The 1,248-nt window shown below is 38.3% G+C and overlaps 1 protein-coding gene across 1 annotated transcript; it reads right to left on the bottom strand.

Moving 5' to 3' along the window:
* Nucleotides 1-1,017, bottom strand: GPR33 (G protein-coupled receptor 33). The gene has a single exon (XM_049766738.1). The coding sequence runs from the start codon at nt 1,015-1,017 to the stop codon at nt 1-3; it is 1,017 nt and encodes a 338-aa protein (XP_049622695.1).
* Nucleotides 1,018-1,248: the final 231 nt, after the last annotated feature.

Genomic DNA, 1,248 nt, shown 5'->3' with positions numbered 1-1,248 from the left:
TTAAATATAGACTTCTAAACTTAGATTTTGTGTCCTTTCCGCAGAGGAATCCTCACTGAACGTTGACTCAAACAAAGCAAGAATGGATTTCTTGAAAACTTTTTTGAAGTTTTCTCCGGTAAATAGGTAAAGTGTGGGAGAAAAGAGACTATTGAATGAAGTGGTTATCAATGTAAGGATTAGACTCAGCTGTAAAAAGAGTGACTGGTTCCTTGTGACTGTTAAGCCCTGGTATATATGGTAGGGCATCCAACACACAAAGAAAGAGATAATGGCAGTCACCATGACTCTGAAGGGTTTATTAGACGTATGCCGGCCTCGCTTTTTCACCTTGTTGCTGATTCTTTCATAACAAAAGGTGATGACAAAGAAAGGCAGAAGGAAGCCCGCCAAGAAGCGGCCGATAAAACAAGCCAGGTGAATCCTTTGACTTAATGTTTCCATCTTCTCACTTTCCCCATTACTAAACACAGCATAGTTATTTTTGCAGGTCACTGTTCCGTCATTATTTTCATGTGTCACTCTGAAAAGCAAATAGGGCATACTGAGGGCTACAGCAGAGATCCAGACTCCCAGGATGATGATGGAAGCTCCTCGTGGAGTTCGATGCAGTTGTGACCACACTGGGTGAAGAACCAGAAGGTAACGATCTATACTGATGGTGGAGAGGAAGAAAACAGAAGTGAACATCCCCAGTGACAAAGTGCTGTTAACAACTTTGCACATGAGAGTTCCAAAACTCCAGTGATAATTCTGAAGGTAGGTGGTGGCGACAAATGGCAGAGTCAATGCTGACATGAAGAATGAAAGAATGAGATGGAAAAATAGGAGAGTATTGACTGTCATTTTCATCTTGAATTTTAATATCCATAGGTAGAAACCATTGGTGATTAAACCAATCAGAAATGACATGAACAAAACTGAGGCAACAATTATTCTGACAGGCTCTTGAAAAAGGGTACTGTTTCTTACTGAAGGAGAATTAAGTGAGTAATCAGTAGAGTTGATTGAATCCATAATTACCTACGTAATGAGAAACTGAAAATAACAACATCAACATCAATATAACAATGATGCAAAGGTAAAACAGAAGCAAAAATAGAAAATTTTGTACAGTGATAGACTGGATCTATATCTATATCTATATCTATATCTATGTCTATGTCTATGTCTATGTCTATGTCTATGTCTATGTCTATGTCTATGTCTATGTCTATGTCTATGTCTATGTCTATGTCTATCTCTATC

The sequence above is a fragment of the Suncus etruscus genome, chromosome 2, assembly GCF_024139225.1.
Source record: "Suncus etruscus isolate mSunEtr1 chromosome 2, mSunEtr1.pri.cur, whole genome shotgun sequence".
In the NCBI taxonomy this organism is placed as follows: Eukaryota; Metazoa; Chordata; class Mammalia; order Eulipotyphla; family Soricidae; genus Suncus; species Suncus etruscus.
This window is presented reverse-complemented; position numbering and strand designations above follow the sequence as displayed.